This window comes from Sabethes cyaneus, chromosome 3, assembly GCF_943734655.1.
Source record: "Sabethes cyaneus chromosome 3, idSabCyanKW18_F2, whole genome shotgun sequence".
Lineage (NCBI taxonomy): Eukaryota > Metazoa > Arthropoda > Insecta > Diptera > Culicidae > Sabethes > Sabethes cyaneus.
The window spans coordinates 30,935,385-30,957,624 of record NC_071355.1 but is presented as its reverse complement, the minus strand read 5'-3'; the positions used below and the strand labels follow the sequence as shown (position 1 = coordinate 30,957,624).

Below are 22,240 nucleotides of genomic sequence, written 5' to 3'. Positions count from 1 at the left end.
TAAATCTTGAGTGCATAAAAATTATGTAGAACTTAGTGAGGTTAATTTATCAAAATTCAAAAAGCGATCCGATCGAAAAACATGACAGCGGATGTTCCACTAGTAGGTACAAGCTTTGTTTGAACGTGTTGCAGTTCTGAAGCAGTACATTAGATCACATGATGTTATAATGCACAGCAGATTGTGGAGAAGTAGCGTAGTAATTTGCAAAAAAAACCTGGGCTTAAACGTCTTTCTAAGACTAAGTCTTTAACTCTTCTTCATCGACAGATTTCGCAGCTGGCTGCTAGAGTACAGGACAGTTACGGGGCTAGTGCAAAAATCCTTCTGACTCTATCTAGCAGCACCGCCTAGCCGAGATTCTAACATACGACGATTGGCTTGTAAAACCAGCGTCATATCTCGAAGTTAACTAGGCGCAAATTTGTTAAAAAGAAGAGGTATGAAATTTAAAAAGGGCAAAATGGCTTTTTTCAGTTGCTTTCAACATTATATACTGCGTGAATAATTTAATCTAAGTTATTTTTTATAAAACTTAAGGTCACTTTTGGGTCACTATTTTTCAAATTTTGGTCACTAAAGGCACTATTTTTAGTTGGCCAGGTAGCTTCCAGCCCTGTGATCATCTTCCGCGTAGGACCTTGCTGACCTTTTTACCAATTGGTGAAACGAAACGTCCAAGATCCAAGAGAAAAGCGCATCCAATTTCCTTTTTCATTTCGGTTGGGCCATAAAGCAGAATCCATGACTTCACTTATTTATCGACCAATATTCCCATCAATTAATAGCTTTTGTCAACACCAAATAGCTTCTTTCATTCCAATGCCAAAGCAATATGCTCATTTTATGAACTAGGAGTTCGGTACTGCTGAATGTCTTCTTCGAGCTATAACACTTTTTGATTTAAATCCACAAATTCACTAAACTATACCTCGTGACACAAAAAATATGTAACTCTCAAATAGTTTCTAGCCTTTTAAAACAAAAATCAAAAAAGAAAATTTCCGCGAAAAAAATGACGTCTATCACGCTTGCAGGTTGCAGTCACAGCCTGCTCCTTTCCAGTCTATCGAAGACGAGCTAGTTGAAAAAACCTTGGTAAACTATAGAAACTAAACATATTTTTTTTCCCATTCAGGAAGACTAAACCAAATTTTTGCGAAAGGCTTGTGATATTTTTCAGCAAAAGGTTCACAGAGAAACTTTGTTTCCAGGACTTTATACCAAACATATAAGAGCTCGTTGCTTATTCTGTGTGTCGGCGCTGATGAGTTTACAACACTTGCCTTATACGTGCATAACTTAATAAACATCCAGGAAACGTGTTTTTTTTTGTTTTGCTCTTGTCTGTTGCGCTTTCTGCTGACGCTTTCGTTGTTTTTACCCCTTTTTGTTTAGTTCGACATCTTCTTGTCCGTGAAAATTAAAAACAATATTGAAAACTTCTAAAACAACATCCGTCGCAGACTGCAAACGTCCCCAACCCGGTACAAGATTCAAGAAAAATGCAAAAGATCTCCCTTTTTCCCCTGTTCCTAGAATCTTCCCTATCGCAGCTCCGTAGTCCATTGTATTCTCTCCTTTCCGTGGTTTATCATAGATTGGCGATATGTGTTCTAACGGGCGGCGTTCCTAGTCTTTTCGTCGGTGGATCGGAATGACGGCTTTGTCGAAGGGTGATTTGTACTTGATGCCCGAATCGATGAAGAACTTGTCCGGAATGCCCAGGTTGCACAGGTACAGCCGACCGGTAGCGGATTCTGGTCCCAAACCGTTCAGTGGCAAGATCGGCAGGAGTGAGCATTTGACTGGCAGCGATTCCAGTCCACCCGCTGGTGGATCGATGGCCAGTACCGGAGCGCGGCTCTCGGCCATCCACTTGCGCAGTGGTTCACTTGGGATGCGCGATTTGATCGCCGCAATCACGAGATCTGATGATGGAAGTGCTACAAAGCAAAAATAAACGTAACATTTCAGAACTTTCCATTTTAAATACACTATTAAGCACTTACCGTTGACGTTAAAGGTGAAGAGATTCCCGGTGGCTGCGTACAGTTCCAGCTCGTGGCTGGTCCGTGTCGACTTCGTCGCACAGGATACGTACACAACAATCTTCAGCCCATGGCAGGCCAGCATGCGCCCAGTAGCGATACCGATTTCGCTTAAATTCGTATTGTACGGTTCATCACAGACTACCACAATTTTCGGCCACTGGTGCTGATTGTTAGGCGTTAGACGACGAGAGCCTCCTAACAGCTGGAGGGCCAGCTCGGTGGCACCTCGTGCCAAAAGGTCATTCTGGCGTTCCATCGTTAGGCCATGGTTTTCCGCCAACTGCTGAACTAAATTACGTGCATTGCGAGGAATCGAAGGAATCACAAGTCCTTCATCAGTAACGTACTCGTCCGTACGTTCACTGACCGATGCGGCGGTGTGAGTCAGCTCAATCTGACGATACTGTGTGGGCTCCGAAGCGAGGACATTTTCATCATGGCGATATTTCTTCTTTCCCGATTGGACGGCCTGTCGAACCAAATCGGGCTTCTGTTGGATGGCATCGATTTCGTCCCAAATGGCTTGCTTATCGAATAGGGCTAGGTTCTTCTCGAAATCGAACTCTTCATCCATCATCGGATCATCCACCGGAGTACCAAAAGCGGAGTTCTTATTGGCGTACCGATTGCCATTTTGACCGTTGCCATTTCCGTTTCCATTGCGAGGTTTCTTTTTTTGCTGGTTATCATTCCTATAAACCGCGAAGGAATTCACCTTCTGGTGAGCACCTCCACTGCCGTTAATCTCAATGGGACGACTAGTGCTTTTGGCCGACCCACTTTCGAATCCGTTCTTCTGCTGCTGTCCGTTACTGTTTTTAACAGGACCGGGGGACTTAGCTGCTAGCTTCCCACTGAACTGCCGAAGGTCGTTTGGTGGCGTTTTGTTTCGACCTCCGTTCTGCTGTTTTCCTATCTTTAGAGTTTCGATCCCTGCCGTCACAGCGTCATCCAACTGGCTTGGTTGACTCTGCTGTGCTTTGGCAGGAAATAAATTTGGCACATTCGTGCAGGAGATCAAGTCAAGCTTCTCAATGTCCTTGCAGGTAAGCGTTACCTCAACATTGTTCTTCTTTAGTGGAATCCCATTTCGCACAGCTTTCGTTATCACAATTTCTACCGGACTAACCTGTTTGATTACACCCTGAAACACTCCGATATCCCCACGGCACTGGATGGAAACAGATTTACCAACCCAATTTTCACCCATGGTTCCCTTTTTTCTTCTGTGATTTCTGTTCCACTGCACCACGAATTGTAATGGCTTCCTTTCAGCTGTTGATTGTGGTGCAATTCGCGTTTACTGACCTGGATCCCCACCTTTCGGAAATCGTTCACTTAGGGGTTGCTTTTCGGGTGGACAGATTAGTTACACAGATATATCACGGTTGCCACCGACCGTGTCTAACTAAATGCACATCTACACCGTATAGTCTACGTAAAACTCTACCGATTGAAAGAAGTTTTCAACAGCTTTTCAATGGCTTTCAAATATTTTTTTGCAAAAATATCACACACTCACAGTAAGTTCGCATCGCAATCTCGCTCATTTTTTTATTCAAATTGCATGGAGCAGCAGGCAGCATAATTTTTGACAGCTGTGAGCTGTTGTAAAAAATGCACGCTCATTATATTCGATGAACAAATGAGTTAGATTGACGCAAAAATGAGGAACACGGGATCCGTTTAAATATTGCGTAACGCACCAGAGGGTGGGCGTTTGTTAGCTTTTTCTACAAAATTGTATTGCAGGTTGCAGTGAAACAACTAAATGCACAGCAACTGCAAGGAAACAGCCAAAGATCTGCGATCAGTGCTGCGATCTAAATTGCCATTGCAGTGCTTTATAATAGAGAATATTATCATCAGTCGTTTTTCTTCTTCAAACAATATCAATCAAATTGTTTCCATGCTATTTTCTATTTTCAGAATATTTTTAACAAAATTTGTGTGATAGAATCTAAAAACATCATATGTTATGCTGCGAGCATGTTTGTTACATTAATGCAATTTTTTATTCCAAAGTTTTCGAAACTTTAGCATCACTGGATACGAGCACAACAGCTCTGACAGCTTTTGGTAAACAAACATAGTGGCACCGAATTTTCGTAACATGAATTTATGTCTTGTTAAATTTAGGTCACTTTGCACCATATGTTGAATTATTTGCAGTTGTATATTTCGAAATAACCATCAAACGATCTCAAAACGTATCCATTATCTCACTCTTCTTCTGCGTCTACTGTTTAGTAATCACCAATTTGACGGCTCGCAAAAATTTGACATGAATCAATGACAGCTCGCTGCTGGGATTTTACTTGCATTTTGTCTGCAAGTTCCTTGTATTTCGCGTTTTTGATGCAATCTGCAATATAACAGCACTGTTGGCGCGGACGGTTTATTGAAGTATACATTAGCCTTTGGACTTTAAGCAATCCAGCTTTCCACGAGCGAAAATGGCGGATATTGAGCACAAGTGGGCACAATCTTTTGACATTCCTTGGAGGAGCGTCGAGTTCGGCCTGACGGAGTTACTATGGATACATTCATGATTGTTTGTTGTTCGAATGTAAAAATGTAAACATTGTTCAATTTTGCAGATCAGCTAGAGAGGAACATAATTGAACGGACAACAAGTTTTATGGATTGTGGCTTTGCAGTTTTCGCAAATTTCACGGAGAATGTCCAAATACGCAATGGAAAGTTTCTTATCAAGTCGAGACGCTGTTCGAGAGCAAACGTGACAACGGCTCGACCATGAAGTTAATATTTGCGTTAATGTGTAATGTTTCGAATGTTTTATTCGCACGATTGTGAAAAAGTATTCTGAGCCAGCGCCTTCAGCAAATTATGGCCGCAAACCACTATAAAAGTTTGAATCCGTTTAGTTATGTTCCACTTCAGCTGATCTGGAAAATTAAACAATGTTTACATTTTTACACTCGAACAACAAACAATCATGAATGTATCCATAGTAACTCCGTCAGGGCGAACTCGACGCTCCTCCAAGGAATGTCAAAAGATTGTGCCCACTTGTGCTCAATGTCCGCCATTATCGCTCGTGGAAAGCTGGATAGCCCGTGGTAGATCAACTGATCTCGGGGTTGCTTGCGGGACTAAGTTCTTTCGTTAGCGATAGCCCGATTGGGGTCGCATTAAACGCACAAAGTCTGAAGTCGAAATGGCTTGCTTTATTGTTTGAAAGGTTAGCTTTTATAGTTAAATTTTGGTGGAAAATATCGGTAATACATATCGATATTTTCCTTATTCTAAATGCATTCTTAAAGCTAAAAAGAGATAGGCGAATTTAAATCAAACTGCAAGACCATGTGCGCTACCTGGTGGTAAATTTAGTTACTCAATAAAAAGTATAAACATTGGAAATAAAACGTAGCCTTGGTGCAAATTCATTTCACGGGCGCGATAAATCAATAAAAATATACCTTTTCTCGGTAAAGATTACCGCAACAGGAAAATGGCAGGTAATAAAACTTATCCACTATCAGTTTTTATGTTTTTAACATTGTTTTCTTGTATTCGCATTATTAAATTAAAGTTTTAATGTTTTGCAGAAGCGCAAGATCCGGAATTGAAAGCAGTGTTTATTACTCTTGGTGAAATTATGGATTACATCGGTGGATCCATGAGACCTTTACGTGAGGGACAGCGAGTGTTCTCATCTGGACACATTGTGTGCCTAGGATACACAAAGCAGCAAGGAACCATACTGGAAATTTTAGCTTACGTTTTGCAAAGCTCACATCCGGGTGATATTCCGCACGAAATAATTCTTAAAATTGGATCCAACTATCGACAATGGACTTTAAACTGTACTTGTAAAGCAGGAACTGCCAGATGTAAACACATTGTTGCCTGTTTGCTTCATCTCAGTCAGTTAGTACAAATATTTTAATACATAGTAAGTATTAAAACTAAATCAACTTTTTTAATTTTAGCTTCGGATTTGCGGAGTACATTACATGCACCGACTCTCGGCAAGCATGGGGAGTGAGTAAAGCAGAAAAAACAAATCTCTGGGGTGCTAAACCGCTTTCTCAACTTTGCTGTGTGCGTAAACATGCAAGTTTACCCGAATGTAATAATTCTAAAAGAGTACAAATTCTTGAAGAAGCATTTGCCCGTATTCTAGAAGGTAACAATTGCAGTAGAAATGTAAAATATTCAAAATTTATTGTATTTTTATAGCTTCTCCAGGATCATCTGTTAATAGACATACTGAAGGACGCGAACTCAGTATGCCAAAACCGGAGATAAGTCCTGCTGATAGACTCGAGGCTAATTGCAGTGTTTCGATATTCTTAACACGAAGTCAACTGAAGCAATTATTTACTGAAAACCAGCATACACATATCTTGGAATCTTTTGATTGTTTGAACGAAAGACAGAAGGAATTCTATAAGCAGCATGTGTTTAAAGATATTAATTCAATAATCGATATTTGTGATGATACCAAAAATCAGTCAAACAACGCTTGGAAACTTCACCGTTCGGTTCGAATAACTGCAAGCACCAGCTACGATCTGTACACTTATAGTTTCAATGCTTCCCCAGACTGGGCAAAAAAAGTTCAAAAATACCTTTCACCTAAAACTACTATGACAAAAGCGATGAAATATGGAAAGCTGACAGAAGATCTAGCATTCAACTGCTATCGATTAAAGCGCAACCCTTTAATTAAAAAATGTGGATTTGCAGTGAGCTTAAGTAACCCGTGGATTGGGGCGAGTCCAGATGGCGTGGATGCTGCTGCAAAGCTTATATTAGAGATTAAATGTCCAATAGCAGGAGAGAGTTTGAACTTGGACCAGATTCTTGGTAACTGTAGAGCTACTAAAAACTATATACGCAATCAAGGATCAATCTATTCTTTGAATCGAAAGCATAAATATTTTGCACAGGTTCAACTTAACATGTATGTTCTAAATTGTAATAGTTGTGATTTCATTGTATACTCTAAATTTGAAGATGACTTTATTTTGATTGAAATCGAATATGATGCTGAGTATACCATTCAACTTCTGAACAGATTAAAAAACATTTATTTTAATCAAGTGCTTGGACATATCGTTGGAAAAGCTAATGGTAATGAACCGACCAATAACAATGGCAACACAATGATAGATTCGGATTATTAATGAAAAAGATGTTCAATTTAGTTTTAAAACAATGTAACTATCATTTATATTACAGTAACTGCATCAGTATGATAAAATAAAACAACAATTTAAAACTTGTCATTGCGTAGTATCGGAGGAGATAAATTTACAAGTGCACAAATTACAGTCATTATTTCGTCGATTATCCCAAGAGAAGAGGCATCCAACGTAGACTTAAGAATTCCAAAAATCTTGATTCTTTGTATAACCCTTTCGACGTGTATCCGAGCCTTAGCCACTTTCTCGTTTAGTGCTGCATCTTCCGGATTATGCTGATCACCACGTAAGAATGGTGGTATATGTACACGAATTCCATGCTGCGAGCATTCTTGTTTAATATTGAAGCCTTTGTCTACCATTAATTCATCACAGTATGGATCGAAAAGTGTCAACACATTTTGGTGGTTAAAAATCAATTTATCAGATGCTTTCCCACCGAATGCTTGGCTTACAAAACTAATTAAACCCGCTGGTGTTACACCGATAAGAAACTTGGCTGTTCTTCTACCTTTATAGTTTGAATAACATGCAATACAACAATTTAGGCATTTTGGCGTTGCCATCGGGATTTCTGTGCAATCCAACACACATCTCACGTTGTGAAATTTTTCTCTAAAACATAAAGGAATATTGCGCTGAATCTCATCACGTTCTGGCCAGTATATAAATTTACCAAGAACCACGGCTAATACATGTATCATGTTAGTAAAATAATACGCAACTGTTGCGGGAGATAATTTGAACAGCGTTGCTAACGCTGCGAAAGACAGATTTTGTTTTAATTTTGTAAGAGCTAGAATCACGCGGTGAGCGGCGTGTATACGAAATCTTTTCTGAATAATTTGATCTTCAAAGATTTTGACGGATATACATATAGCGTCGAGTTGCCTCAACGAAGCAACCCCTGTCCAGACTATACCCAAGTAACAACGGTAGCTGAATTGCAAGAGCAACGGCTGTTTACGGGTTGGTTTAAGGAGATCAAAGCTGCATAAAGTAAGCGCTCAAATGGTGTTTAAATAAGCGATGTGTAAGCTACTTTAAGTTTTTCAAACCAGTTCTCTCCCAAAAGCTGATAAAAAAGCTTAATAGCGGATTTTTTTTTGCTAAACAATCTGCTTCTAAACAGCCATAAACATCAAACCGTTTTACGGCTGCTTAAAGGTGTTAAAATGTAGAGTGGAAGCTTTCATTATGCTCACAGCTTTCAAACTACTTTAAGTCTGCTTAAGGGTGTTAAAGTGGCTTTGCAAACTTCTACCAAGTTTTCATTCGGCTCACAGCACACATACTGTCAGATCATAGAATTTCGCAATTTGGCTGACAGCAAAAGTTTGTCAGTTATCGACATTATCGACTGCTACACGCTAGACGGGCTAGGCTTCAGGTGTAAAGATATTCTCACTGTCTGTTCTGCAGATGCAAATGGGGCGGATCATACGGTGAGTGCTTATGGATCAAAAGATGGCGGGTTCAATTCCCGGAAAAAAGACATGCATTTTTAACTAGCTAGCTTTACTTGTAAGAATTAAAGTTATTCGAAATTAAAAATATCGCGTTCACGGCGAAATAAAAATGAAGCGTTCCATTTTTTTTAAATTTGAAAATAGATTTTTTTTGGCTGCATAAAGGTTGATGAAGCGTTGATTAAGCGACTGGAAAAGTAGATTGCAAAACTATTTCTCGTTCTAAAAATAGAATTGACAGCATTGCGCAAATTGGCTATTTAAAAGTGCAAAAAAGTTTCTATTAAGCTTCATTGCAGCTTCGAAAGCAGCTATTAATTAGCCTGAAGCTTGATAAAATCACCAGATTTAGATGTTGAAGGTTTTCATTTCTAAACCTAAACCATAGATCAGCCACAAGTTGAAGAAAATCAGCTATAAAAGCGTTTGATCAGCCTGAAATTGTTACTTGGGTAGCATCTCTATCACTTTGAATCAAGTGTGGTAGCGTTAAACTACTTCTGGTTGGTGATTCAGTTGTATTCGTACACTTTACGTTATCAGCATGTTTCTGCTGTAGCTCAAATACATGGCACGTATCATCGGCGAAAGAATCAATTGAAGGAAAACATTTAGTTAAGATATCAGAGCTAGAGTTTGGTTCCTGACCTCGGACAGGAAAAACTTCGTCACTGGCATAAGATTCCCTTGCTCTTCCTTGCTCCAAGTTTGTCAAGGAGGATGTGCCGATCGATTCATCACTTTGACGTTTCAATGATTCAATAACTGTACTATTGAGCTCATTATCATTACTCGATATTTCACTCTCTGTAACACTTTCACTTGATATTGAGGTATTCAATTGAAATGTGCGCCTACCATATGTGGGTAAAAAGCGGGTGTAAACATTTGTTTGTTCTGTTTGTGAATATATGAGGCGCCGTGTAGGGAATGCATCCTTCTTGAGCCGTTTGCCACCTAAAATAAAGTATTGTTTAGTATTCAGAAAGAATTGAATATGTAATGAAAAACCTACTTGCTGTATAATCCGTTTTCAAGAAATGCCTGCTGCAAATTCTAGTGTGCTGCGTGGGGCGCTCGACCGTTTTTAACACTGGAAGCCACTTCTGGTAGATTGTGGTATTTGGTGGAGGAAATTTATGAAGCACGATACCATTTCCTGCTTGAGCTGTACAACCCACAACAGAGCACATGACGTCACTACGTGGAATATGAAACGGTGTACAATAATTGTGATCCGAAACCGGGGTAGAAATATTAGATATATAAAGCCTTCGTTTGTAAAAAGTTTTTGACATCACTCCGATGGTTGGTACAGCATATGGCTTCAAGTAGCGTGACGTTTCTTTAAAAAATAATATAGTTTAGTTATTTAGAATAATTTTTTCACATTTTTCTAACTTACTTTTTATTAGGTCAGCAGCCAGAAAATGTCGCCGGCACACTCTTATTTTGCGCAAACTTTTATCACTGACATCATTCAATCGAAGAACCATTATCCACTGAAGCCGGATCTTACGACGAGTAATTGGAGGAAGACGTTTTAAAAATTTTTGCTTACGGGTTCGACAACCAGCAATTGAACATCCTTCTTTGTCAAGTGCGGTAATATCTATGGGTGGGCGCTGCGTAGGAATGATCGACGGTACTGCTTGATGTTTAAGCTGACGTGACGTTACTGAAAATAAAATTAGAACACCATTTTTTAAAAAATATTTTCCAGCAGTTACACCTGATTCTCTACTTACCATTTATAAAATCTCTTGCAGTAAAATGATCTGCGCAAATTCGCTGCTTCGACATTCCTTCCAGTTTTAAAAGCTTATTCCACTTGTTATACACTTTACTACCTTTGCGAGGGACGGGAAATAGCAAACAATTTTGTTTTCGGCATGTCTTGACCATGCAGGAGTGCGACATATTTCGAATGCCTTATGTAAACAAACGTTCTGAATGCTGAAGCAAATAATACAGGAATAGTCTGTGCAATATTCACTACCGATCTCGACACCATAGATCAATTAAGACCAAATATTTTTTATTACCGTTTGCGCTTATTTATCACATTCAATTACATTCGATTTTTGAATAAAATAACAATTATTTTCCGTCTGCGAAAATGTACGAACGATTTGACAGCTTTTTTGTGTTTGTATACTTTTTTGACACCAGAGACATCTGCTGGAAAATATTCTTTAAATTAGCCTATAGACTACTGGGACAGAAAGATTCATTGTTCGATACATTGGGTTCTGGAATTGTAATTCGAGTCCTTACACCGAGTCACATATGCCACCGAGCGGTCGGAGAGCCAGCTCAGCGAAATGCGTGCACTTGTGAAGTGTATGCATGGCGCTGGTGCTTGCGTTCGGTGCCCGCCGTGTGTCTCAATACGATCGGAGTTGTCTGTTTTGTTTTGCTTGTTGCATAATATTTATTTACATGATGTTGTGCATGGCTAGGGTAGAGTACGGATAGTACAATTGTTAGGCCTCGTACAGAGTTAACGCGACAGCGACGCGACAGTATAATCAATATATAGAATGCCAGTGTCGCTGCAGTACGCGTGGTAAACATCACACATGTTTAGATAATGTATTTACATTATATATGCAAATGTGTGTATGCCTGAGATTCATCAAAAGGGGAATCTCATTGTCAAACTTTGACAACCAGTTTAGAATTTCAAATATGGCTACCAAGTAATGTGATTGGAAACTTCGCTTGCTTCAAATTTCTGAAAAAAAAATCGGTGCAAAAGGGCGCAGTTGAGGGATTCTATTCATCCGGACGAAAAGAAAAAGAAAGTTTAAAACCATTTCACTGGAATAAAAGCACAGCCGAGAACGCACTGATGACAGCACCAACCAGCGCACAGATAAAGAGCAGATAAATAACAATGAGCAACTTTGACAATGAAGTTCCCGATTCACAGACTTGATACAGATTGTTAGCATCATGTTTACCACAATGAGTCCTATAGAAAAACAGCGACACTGGCATTCTATATATATTGATTCTACTGACGCGACACGACTTCGCTCTCATGTTGCTAAATGCACAGCCCTGCTTCGGACGAAAAAGGGCTGCGCGTATAACTACAGCAAGAAATGTCGCGTCGCGTCGCATGTCGCTTGCACTCTGGCGTTAATTGAGCGGTTCGTTAATTGGGTGTTCGCTAATTGGGCTATGTGACAACTTGAATGTCAAAATTCTATGGAATTTTCGAGTTTAGAAATTTCTAACAACTGTCAGTCGGCCCAATTAGCGAATCAGCTGGAGTGCAGTCGTGGCCCAATTGGGTCCTAAAATTTGTGATAAAAAGATGATTTTTTTAGAAGGAACGATAAAGCTTCCCATTATGACTACCAGAGTATAGTTTTTTCTTTTTTAAAAAGATGCAGAGCACTAAAAAATTAAAAAACAAAAATATTGTAATTTATTCTCCCTTGACATTATAGATCTTCCTTGACATAACGAAAATAACACGTTTCTGGCAACAATGATAACTTTTTCTCACTGGCAACTCTGGTTTGACATTAGAGCAGCTGATCGTTTTGACAGTTACAGCTTCGCAGTTGTCTCTTGTTCTTGTCTGCGTTTTGCTGGTCGTGAGGAAGTGGAACATCAAATTTGTACTAGTTATCGGATAAAAGTTTTGATTCGGGCAATGTATTTCAATCCATCGATTCACGGTGCTAGACTTTGCCCAAATCTAGTTCGCGCTAATGACTAAACGATGTCAAACTGATGGCCAACAGTATAATCTCGGTACAATCGACCCCGCAGAACAGTATGAAAAAAAAAACGCCAACCGAAACTGGCACCGTATTATCAATCAGATTGGTATGTTCTGCTACTCCGATGTGAATCAGCAGTAGGGCGAACGGCAGACCAAAAATTTCTGTGCGTTTCTAACCAAACACGGTCGCATCTCGATGGCGAGTGTTGCATCCGAAAACTGAAGCCATCCACGCTGTGACCAAGTGCAGTCACTACGCTTATTGCTAATTTTGACAAAGGCCTTAATTAAACTGAGATGACCGGAACCGGAAAATGAGCTGTAAACTCAGAAAATGTTTTAGGTCGCGATTGCCAAGCCATTTCCTGACTTTGCAACTTTTGACTTTTTGACACACTATCACATGAGCGTGAAGGTAAACAAAAAGTTTTCCGTGACATTTCAAGATATACTATGGTTTCTTTTTATAATTCATGTTGTCTAAACACCGCTTGACACAACCATGCACAACTATAGTTTGTCTATATAAGGTTGCCCAAATGTTTATTTTTTGTTCAAAATTTCACAAAATTAAAAAAAAAAGGTTTTTAACGGCAATAGCCTAAAAATATAAAATTGAATATCAAAATATTTGTTCCTAACCCTAACCTCATCGATTCAAGCTAAAAACGACATAGGGCTTTAGGACCCAATTAACGAATTCAGACTGTAATCAAAAGTAACTTTTGTCAACGGTGCGTAGTAATTAATGCTGCTGGAAATCCCTTGGGCGTAACACTTGGCGAAACGTCTTAAATATAAAAATGGATTTCTGTCTGTCTGTCCATATGTTTCTTAAAAAATCGAAAACTACTGAACCGATCGGCGTGAAAATTTTTATGCAGGGGTTTTTGATGGGACCGAGAAAGCTTCAAACGATGGTTAGAGGCGCCTCACCTCCCTGAGAAGAAATACAATTTTCTTCATATCTCGAGAACTAATCAAGCAAGTGGAACCAAATTTGGCCTGTGGGGCTCTTAGGAGGCAGAATTTTTTTCTATGGCGAAATCTGACCCATTTCCCTTTAAAAGCTTAGTATTGTGCGCGCATTCCCTTACTGGACACGACGGTTGAAACAGTCGTGTTTCTGAACGGTCGTAAAAAGGGTCGTTCTTAGCTTTTGACAGATAAAATGTCAAATTGTGTCATCATCGCTGTTTCATTATTGGAACCAATCGAGCAAAGTAAATAAACCTAGGAATTACCGTTCTATCAGAAGAAACGGAATGAAATTCAGCATGAAATGAATTTGTATTTTCAACGCCGGTTTGCCGAAATTTCATACACCGAAAAAACTATACACGTGCGATCAATGTGCAGATCACATAGATATTATCAATTTCCCACCCTTTCGTACGCGATGAATTATAACCGTCGCGGGCGAACCATCGCCGAAATCGTCGCGAGGGCAAATATCGTTTATTTTGTCAAGTAAATCAATAGCTTACGTGCTAGACAAGCATAATATATACTTATAACTTACATACAGCCAAGCAGATTCTTTCTGCGACGATTTCAAGCTATCAAAAAAGTGAGTAGCGCGTTTTGTTACCAAAGAAACGGGCAATATTCTCCTGGTGCTAATCACTACAGTTCCATAAGAATAACACATGAATCATATTCAATGGTAAAACCATGAGTAAAACACTTTGAGATGATCTGATATTCACATCAACTCATCGTGAAAGCCACGTGAATTTCAAATAGAATGACATTTCATAAGAGTTACCCTTTGATTAAACGTGTAAAACCAGTGAAATATTTATAAAAACTTACACCTTAATTTCATGTGGATTGCAACAGAATATGATCTAATAGTAAAACACGTGGATTTGCAATGTAAAAGTAGTGACTACCATGTTGATTGAAGGTTTGTTGGAGAAACATCCCAAGTAACAATTTCAGGCTGATCAAACGCTTTTATAGCTGATTTTATTCAACCTGTGGCTGAACTATGGTTTAGGTTTAGAAATGAAAACCTTTATACAGCTCTTAAACATCTAAATCTGGTGATTTTATCAAGCTTCAGGCTAATTAAAAGCTGCTTTCGAAGCTGCAATAAAGCTTAATAGAAATTTTTTTGCGCTTTTAAATAGCCAATTTGCGCAATGCTGTCAATTCTATTTTTAGAACGAGAAATAGTTTTGCAATCTGCTTTTCCAGTCGCTTAATCAACGCTTCATTAACCTTTATGCAGCCAAAAAAATATATTTTTAAGCTTTAAAAAAATATGGAACGCGTCATTTTTATTTCGCCGTGAACGCGATATTTTTAGTTTCGAATAACTTCAATCCGTACAAGTAAGCTAAGCTAATTAAAAATGCATGTCTTTTCCGGGAATTGAACCAGACATCTTTTGATCCATAGGCACTCACCGTCTGATCCGCCCCATTTGCATCTGCAGAACAGACAGTGAGAATAGTTTTACACCTGAAGCTTAGCCCGTCTAGCGTGAAGCAGTCGATAATGTCGATAACTGACAAACTTTTGCTGTCAGCCGAATTGCGAAATTCTATGATCTGACAGTGTGTGTGCTGTGAGTCGAAAGAAAACTGGGTTGAAGTTTTTAAAGCCACTTTAACACCCTTAAGCAGCCTTAAACTAGTTTGAAAGCTGTGAGCCTAATGAAAGCTTCCACTCTACATTTTAACACCTATAAGCAGCCTGTTGCGAACGCAACAAAAAGACAGTTTTCCGGTTCTTTAATAACGTAACTTTATTTATTAACAGCCACTGATGACGCTATTAAAAAATCCCTATCGTATAACATAAGAAATAATTAGTTGTTATAAAGGTGCAATAATTTTAAGTTTTGGTACGTGTTGACACCGCTGAGCAGTGCGACGGTGTAATCGAAAACGGTGTTGTGGACTGATCGCGGCTAGTTCAATTGACAGTCAAAATCAAAACAAACGAAGGAAAAAAAACAATAGCGCAATAACTCGAGTAAGGTGGATAAATGATATTAAAAGATTAATTCAGAGTGAAGCTGTAGTGGAAGAAAAGTTTATGAGATTGCAGAGGATAAAAGGCATTTTTACTAAAGAAAATCGTTTAAATAGCCCGCAAATCTTTGGTGAAATAAACCAGCAATTAATCGTTTCCAATACAGTGTCTGATCCAGATTGATTGTGAGAGTGCGTATGAATACCGTCGTTGCTGTCGCTTTAATCTGAAAAGAGAAAGGGAATTAGTACCGAAAAGCAGTCGTAAGTAAATAGCCAAAAAGAAGTGATTAAGTGAGTTAATATTTGTTGATTTGAATTTATCAGGGAAACGAAAAGGCAAGCAAGAGAGATAGCGAGAAGGAAGGATAGTAGGCAAAGGAAATTTGTAGTGTACGAAGGGAAATAAGGAAACTACTTGTTGTAAGTTTACTGTATGCAAATGTAATTTATGAAACTAATCAAATAAAAAATACTTACAGTTTGAGCTGCATAAAACCAATTGCTGCTACAGAAAATAGTTACCAGTTCTATCCGAACAGTACGTTTGAATTCATTATAATAGAACAATGAAATAATGACTTTTCATAGAACTGACGTTTAGTGTCTTTTTCCAGCTTCCTTATTCGTAATTAGCTCAATTCTGCTTTATTAGTTAAATCTATCCTGACCGTACTTATTCATTCACAGACCGTACTGTAGGCTTATTTTCTCTATGAAACAACGATTGTTTCAATCAACGTATCGTTTGCACCACAAAACATTTATACTAGTTTTAGAGGCAAGGCAAATATAAATTGAAACACTTTTAAAGCAAGTTTTAGTTTTAGATTCGATTTTTAGATAGATCACAAAAATGCTATCAGTTGTTTACTTTATCCGAGTGACGTTTGTCCATTCAGTTTTCTCCCATCGGTTTACTGGCGCTAGCAACGGATTACGGTACCAAAGTAATCTTGACGAAGGTGCACCGCAACAGAATGTTGCGACACAGCCGTAAAACGGTTTGATGTTTATGGCTGTTTAGAAGCAGATTGTTTAGCAAAAAAATCCGCTATTAAGCTTTTTTATCAGCTTTTGGGAGAGAACTGGTTTGAAAAACTTAAAGTAGCTTAAACATAGCTTATTTACACACCATTTGAGTGCTTACTTTATGCAGGTTTGATCGCCTTAAACCAACCCGTAAACAGCCATTGCTCTTGCAATTCAGCTACCGTTGTTACTTGGGATGGTTATTTAACGTGTTTTCCATATGAAATATTTCATTTCACGTTAAATCGAAGGGAAACGCTTTTGATACCCGAATGATTGACATATGAAACAAGATTTTCAATATTTGCACGTTGAAATTCATGTGTAAGATCTTATGGAAACGCCGTGTCTATTTTTATCAGTGTAGTGAATAAAGCGTATCCAGCTTTCCACGAGCGATAATGGCGGTGATTGAGCACAATCTTTTGACATTCATTGGAGGAGCGTCGAGTTCACCCTGACGGAGTTACTACAAGGGGTCGGTCACTCGGCACAGCCGTTTTTATGTTAGGCGACTTGAAACGAACCGAACTGTGCCGATGCTGTACCGAAAGTGCCGAACTGCAAGATTTGTTAAATTCGTTAAAATCTGATAGATCTGGCAACCGTGCGAGATGATTTTGACAACTGGCAGTGCTCCCATTTCATATGTAAAATTGTACCGGAGGTGTGTAAAGCCCTATAAATGTTATTTTTATAAGGCTTTAGAGGTGTGCCGTTTGATAACTCTGCAGTGCCGGGGCACTATGTGCTGAGTGTCCGACCCCTTGAGTTACTATGGAAACATCCATGATTGTTTGTTGTTCGACTGTAAAAATGTAAACATCGTTAAGTTTTGCAGATCAGCGGAAGAGGAACATAATTGAACGGAAGCAAACTTTTGTGGTTTGTGGCCATAATTTCCTGAAAGCACCGGCTCAAAAAATACCCTTTTGTATTGTGCGAATTGAATACTCGCGTGCACTCAGACAAGCATTAACTTTATATTGGTCGAGCCGTAGCCAAGTTGGCCAGCGTCTCGGTCTGATAAGAAACTTTCCGTTGCGCATTTGGACGTTATTTCTGAAGTATGCGCAAACTACGAAGCCACAATCCATAAAACTTCTTATCTGTTCAATTATTCATCGTACACGAAAAGGTGGAAAATTAGCAACACGTTTCGCTTCATGTGCGAAAACTAAACAATGTTTATATTTTTACACTTGAACAACAAACAATCATGGATGTTCCCATAGTAACTCCTTCAGGGCGAACCTGATGCTCCTCCAATGAATGTCGAAAGATTGTGCCCACTTGTGCTCAATATCCGCCATTATCGTTCGTGGAAAGCTGGATAGTTTATGCTTCATTATCCAAACAAGCAATAACAAAGCAATAACGTTCGTATCAAGGGGTCGGACACTCAGCACATAGTGCCCCGGCACTGCAGAGTTATCAAACGGCACACCTCTAAAGCCTTATAAAAATAACATTTATAGGGCTTTACACACCTCCGGTACAATTTTACATATGAAATGGGAGCACTGCCAGTTGTCAAAATCATCTCGCACGGTTGCCAGATCTATCAGATTTTAACGAATTTAACAAATCTTGCAGTTCGGCACTTTCGGTACAGCATCGGCACAGTTCGGTTCGTTTCAAGTCGCCTAACATAAAAACGGCTGTGCCGAGTGACCGACCCCTTGGTTCGTATTCGAAAACAATTTGTTTAATGCTTTGTATGATTAACACGAAGTCACGGTTAAGGTAAAGCATTGCACGCAGATGTCAGTGCGTTTTTTTCCTTCCAGGTTTGACAGTGTTGTGGGGTTTGTTTTGATTACTTATTCGTAAGACTCAGAAAGTATAATCAATATATATAGAATGCCAGTGTCGCTGGTGTTTCATGGATATTTTGGTGGCAAACATGTTGCTGGTTCGTGTCTTGGATACGGGAACTACATTGTCAAATTGCCCAATAGAAAATTTTCCTCCCGACGAAATACCCCAAAACGACCAAATCGGGTGATTTATCCTACGTGATTTACGGAAAAGCAGAAGGATTTTTTATTGGGTTGCCTTTTTAGTTTGACAATCAGATTCCCGTTTCGAATCGATCACTCACACATATGCGCATACAGTGTAAATACGTAATTTTCAAATGTGTGATGTTTACCACGAGCACTGCAGCGACACTGGCATTCTATATATATTGATTCAACTACTCAGAAGCAAAAAACTGCAAAAAGGGCAAAAATATATGTTGTACAGAACTGTTATCATTTTCGGAAAAGTCGGGTATTTCCGGTTTCCACAAACAAGTAGTACCAATTACAAGTAATAAACCCACTAGCAATAAAATTAGGTTACAAAGGGAATCAAAACAAAACACACAAAAACGTCAAACCAGAGTTGAGGTTAGGCACCGTGCAAAGGTTTGTTGCGACAGAAACGCAATGAGTCTGTGTTGCCAGTTATGGCGATAAAACATTACGAACTGTGTTGCCAATTTAGTCATTTTTTTACCTTTGGAACGTTTGAAACAGTACCTGAACTCCCCTCGGAATCCATCGATCAAGTAAATGCACAATACAAACAACAAAGGTGCATAGTAATCATTGCTGTTGGAGACCCCTTGGCAGGTACGGCGCACCCGGACACCCCTCTGCAATTCTGCATTTAGGTAAATTTTACTTAAATAAATAGACGAAATCTTGTTCTGTGTGCATCCCAATATTTGACGTTTTAGTTTCTTCTTCGACATCGCAGTTCAACTGCAAATTGTGTGATTGTGCTTATCGTTCGGTTTCGGTGCAAAATTCGCCGAAAATCCTTCTAGTTTAGTGAAAACAAACTATTATTCTCTGTTCTCGTAATTTTGCTACAATTATAGACACACTGTAAAAAAGCAATATTCTGCCAGGATGCCGCGAATAATGATAAAGGGTGGTGTTTGGCGAAACACGGAGGTATGTAAAATTATCGTCTATCATACTCTGCTTTATAAAAATGTTCATGGAACCCCAAAGTGTATTGATTTTATCGTTTTGTTCTTACTTAATTCTTTTCCCCAGGATGAAATCCTTAAAGCAGCTGTTATGAAATATGGAAAAAACCAGTGGTCACGAATAGCCTCACTGTTGCATCGTAAATCTGCCAAGCAGTGTAAGGCCCGCTGGTACGAGTGGCTGGATCCGAGCATCAAAAAAACCGAATGGTCTCGGGAAGAAGACGAGAAATTGCTGCACTTGGCTAAATTAATGCCTACTCAATGGAGGACAATTGCGCCTATAATCGGGAGAACTGCGGCGCAATGCCTGGAAAGGTACGAATATTTGCTGGATCAGGCCCAGCGGAAGGAGGAAGGCGAAGATGGTGGAATGGATGATCCACGCAAATTGAAGCCGGGAGAAATAGATCCAAATCCCGAGACGAAGCCGGCACGGCCTGATCCGAAGGATATGGACGAGGACGAGCTCGAAATGCTGTCCGAGGCTCGAGCTCGATTGGCGAATACACAGGGAAAAAAGGCTAAAAGGAAAGCTCGGGAGAAACAACTGGAGGAGGCTAGACGTTTGGCTGCTTTGCAAAAACGGCGGGAACTGCGAGCCGCCGGCATTGGACTTGGCAACAGAAAACGTAAAATCAAAGGAATCGACTACAATTCCGAGATTCCGTTCGAAAAAGCACCGGCTCCAGGATTCTACGATACTTCCGAAGAATATGTGGTTCCAATAGCGGCTGACTTTTCCAGCCTGCGTCAGCAGAATCTGGATGGCGAACTGCGAACCGAGAAGGAAGCTCGTGAGCGTAAAAAAGACAAAGAAAAAATTAAGCAGAAAAAGGAGAATGATATTCCACTTGCGATGCTGCAAAACCAGGAGCCTGCCAAGAAGCGTTCGAAGTTGGTTCTGCCGGAGCCGCAAATTTCCGACCAAGAGTTGCAGCAGGTGGTCAAACTGGGACGCGCCAGTGAAATAGCGAAAGAAGTAGCTTCCGAATCCGGCGTGGAAACTACGGATGCTTTGCTTGCTGACTATAGCATAACACCACAGATTGCGGCGACTCCCCGAACTCCAGCACCGGTTACGGATCGAATCCTGCAGGAGGCTCAAAATATGATGGCACTGACGCACGTAGACACTCCCCTAAAGGGCGGTGCCAATACACCGCTTATTCAATCCGACTTTTCCGGAGCACTGCCACAAAGCCAAATAATTGCCACTCCAAACACGGTTCTAGCGACTCCTTTTCGTTCCGTTCGAGGAGCGGACGGAGCGGCAACTCCACAATCGAGCGGTTTCCTAACGCCGGCATCCGGTGCTCTCGTGCCGCATGGAGCAACCCCAATGGGACAACCGGGAGCCACGCCAAACTTCGTTCGCGATAAGCTCAACATAAACGCAGAGGAATCGCTGGCCGTCACGGAGACTCCGGCTGCCTACAAAAGCTATCAAAAGCAATTGAAATCGTCCTTGAAGGAGGGTCTGGCCTCTCTTCCGGCACCGAGGAATGATTACGAGATTGTGGTACCGGAACACGAGAACGACGTAGGAATGGACGACGGTGCTGATGGGGAGAGAATGGTGGCCGATCAGGCCGATGTTGACGCTCGCAAGAGACAGGATCAACTTGCTAGAGAGGCGAAGGAGCTATCATTGCGATCACAGGTAGGAAATTTTTAGTTTTTATTGACTAAGTGAAACTAATTTTTACTCAATGTAATTTTAGGTTATTCAACGTGAATTACCGCGTCCTCTTGACATAAATATGACGGTCCTTCGACCACCCAACGAGATGCACGGTTTAACCGAGCTGCAGCGTGCCGAGGAACTGGTTAAGCAGGAAATGGTTAAAATGCTTAACTACGATGCGATCCGGAATCCGATCGTTAATCCGCAGGCACCGCCTGTTAAAAAGAATCCACTGGCTCAGCATCTTGCCTATCTGGAACAGCATCCGTATGAAGACGTTGCTGAGAGTGACCTGGAGCAGGCAAAGGAATTGCTTCGGGAGGAAATGGGCGTGGTCAAGTCAGGAATGGCTCACGGAGACCTTTCACTAGAAAGTTACACCCAAGTTTGGCAGGAGTGTCTGTCGCAGGTGCTTTATCTGCCCAGCCAGAATCGCTATACCCGAGCTAATCTGGCGAGTAAAAAGGATCGAATCGAATCTGCTGAGAAGCGGTTGGAAATCAACCGAAAACACATGGCAAAAGAAGCCAAACGATGCGGCAAGATTGAAAAGAAGCTGAAAATTCTTACCGGCGGCTACCAGGCTAGGGCTCAGGCCCTGATCAAGCAGTTTCAGGACACTAACGAACAAATTGAGCAGAATAATTTGGCTCTGTCGACGTTCAAGTTCTTGGCATCCCAAGAGGACTTGGCAATTCCGAAGCGCATGGAATCGCTAACGGAGGACGTAATGAGGCAGACCGAGCGGGAGAAGGCGCTGCAGAAGCGGTACGCACAGCTGCTGGATGAATTTAGGGAACTGGCCAGAGATGAACGTCAGCCGAAAGCGGTTCCGCAGAACAAACCGCGAGTGGAAGTTTCTCAGCGAAACGGTCGAGCAGAACCGGAACCGGAGCCAGCAGTGGACGATCGGCAAGACGCTGCCGAGAGAGATGTCGAAGAGCCGCAACCACCAACGAATCAGTTACCGTTGGAGGAACAACAAGAGCACCAGCAGCAGCAACAGCAGCATTCTGCAGAACCACCCAACGCCGATGATGCCATGGATTGTCAGGACGATGAAGAGGAACGGGGTGAATAGTTTAGCTTAGTCATTGTTCTAACAATTTGCT

The 22,240-nt window shown here is 40.5% G+C and overlaps 2 protein-coding genes across 2 annotated transcripts; one reads left to right on the top strand and one right to left on the bottom strand.

Annotated features, from left to right (window-relative positions):
• Positions 1–1,218: 1,218 nt before the first annotated feature.
• On the bottom strand, positions 1,219–3,565 carry LOC128742629 (enhancer of mRNA-decapping protein 3). The gene is made up of 2 exons (XM_053839047.1): positions 2,013–3,565; positions 1,219–1,946 (listed from the first exon to the last, which is right to left on the bottom strand). The coding sequence occupies exons 1-2, from the start codon at positions 3,262–3,264 to the stop codon at positions 1,633–1,635; spliced, it is 1,566 nt and encodes a 521-aa protein (XP_053695022.1). The 5' UTR covers positions 3,265–3,565; the 3' UTR covers positions 1,219–1,632.
• A 15,659-nt stretch (positions 3,566–19,224) lies between these two features.
• LOC128741772 (cell division cycle 5-like protein) lies at positions 19,225–22,240 on the top strand. The gene is made up of 3 exons (XM_053837801.1): positions 19,225–19,403; positions 19,509–21,104; positions 21,166–22,240. The coding sequence occupies exons 1-3, from the start codon at positions 19,359–19,361 to the stop codon at positions 22,207–22,209; spliced, it is 2,685 nt and encodes an 894-aa protein (XP_053693776.1). The 5' UTR covers positions 19,225–19,358; the 3' UTR covers positions 22,210–22,240.